Here is a 1,342-nt window from a genome sequence, read left to right as displayed (position 1 = left end):
TCTCTGACAGGTTACAGCCACTCAACCTTGAAAGAAATGTTCACATTTTACCACATTGCTCTTATTATTTAATGTGATTGAAATGCATGTTTTCAATAATGCAATCTTTTCAAATTTCTCTGCCTAATGAAGAGCATCTTTGTTTCTGTTCAGCTGTGTTTGTGTTGGTTAGTCAGCTGTAAAAGAGATATAAATAACAGAGAACAATAAGTAGAGACCTTAAAAGTGTTAAGGTCTTAAAAGTTATTCTGTTGTTTGCCTGTGTTTCATTACACACTGTCGTGAAGACAGTTTTTAAAAGTCTAATAAATTTAAGAGATTTTTATTTCACATTTGATAAAACCACTGTGACACTTTAAATCAGCTTAAAGCCGCCTGTACATAATAAGAGGTAAACCGAGGTGAGGGCGCAAAGCATATTGCAGACACAGCGGCAAAGTGTAGCGCAGGTACAGTGTATGTCATCATTGCTTCTGGTTTTGGTTGCGCCTTGAAAGGTCAGTAGCTATCGAGGTCAAAGTTGAAATAATTTGAACTTTGAGTTCAGCGCTCAGTGACAATTTTGATTAGTGCACCACGCCAAGAGTAAGGCTTTCTCCAAATTGTCTTCATGACTCTCCCTATAGAAAAACAATGGCACAACCAGTTTTAAAACAGATCATGTGTAATTGGCTTCATACTCACCTGAGATTTTCCAATGTACAGTACGGACTTTGAAGTCCAGCAGACAGAAGCTTCACTCCTGAATCCTGCAGGTTGTTGTTACTCAGGTCTAACTCTCTCAGACTGGAGGACTGGAAGCTGAGAACTGAGGACAAAGTTGCACAGCTTCCCTCTGAGAGGTTACAGCCATTTAACCTGAAAAGAAAGAAATGTATGTATTGCATTTTCCCTGTATAATGATTAACATTTTTATGTTTATATGTGCATGTTTGTGTTGGTCAGTCATCTTTAACAGAGATCTAAGTAATAGAAACTACTGATCACAAACATCGCACCGAGAGCTGAGCCAGAAGCCAAAGCTCTCGATTGACTGGTCAGTTTTTGTTCCTACCCTCACCTATGGATGGATGGTCATAAAATAACAAAAATGATCTGATTTTACCTGCGTTTTGTTGCACCCTATTTTAAGATAGAGTTTAAAAAAGTCTGATAAATTGAGGTGACTTTGAATTTCCAATTTTTTGGAAATCTATAAAACCACTGTGCCACTTTACAATCATCCTATTACTGACCTGAGAGTTTCCAGTGGGCAGAATGGACTCTGAAGTCCAGCAGACATCAGCTTCCGTCCTGAATCCTGCAGGTCATTGTTACTCAGGTCCAGCTCTTTCAGACTAGA

General features: G+C 38.6%; 1 protein-coding gene across 2 annotated transcripts in view; it reads right to left on the bottom strand.

The window, feature by feature from the left end:
• Positions 1-1,342, bottom strand: part of LOC116693370 (NACHT, LRR and PYD domains-containing protein 12) — a 16,082-nt gene that overhangs the window by 1,987 nt on the left and 12,753 nt on the right. Inside the window, exons 12-14 of one of the 2 annotated variants that reach the window (XM_032522292.1) lie at positions 1,236-1,342; positions 685-858; positions 1-26 (exon numbers count right to left, since the gene is read on the bottom strand). The exon at positions 1-26 is cut by the window's left edge and continues 148 nt beyond it; the exon at positions 1,236-1,342 is cut by the window's right edge and continues 67 nt beyond it. The exons of the other annotated variant lie outside the window; for it this stretch is intronic. Of the exons in view, the coding sequence (XP_032378183.1) occupies positions 1-26; positions 685-858; positions 1,236-1,342 (307 nt within the window). The remainder of the gene's footprint in view (positions 27-684; positions 859-1,235) is intronic. 2 annotated transcript variants of the gene reach the window in all.

The sequence above is a fragment of the Etheostoma spectabile genome, chromosome 8 (assembly GCF_008692095.1).
Source record: "Etheostoma spectabile isolate EspeVRDwgs_2016 chromosome 8, UIUC_Espe_1.0, whole genome shotgun sequence".
NCBI lineage: Eukaryota > Metazoa > Chordata > Actinopteri > Perciformes > Percidae > Etheostoma > Etheostoma spectabile.
This window is presented reverse-complemented; position numbering and strand designations above follow the sequence as displayed.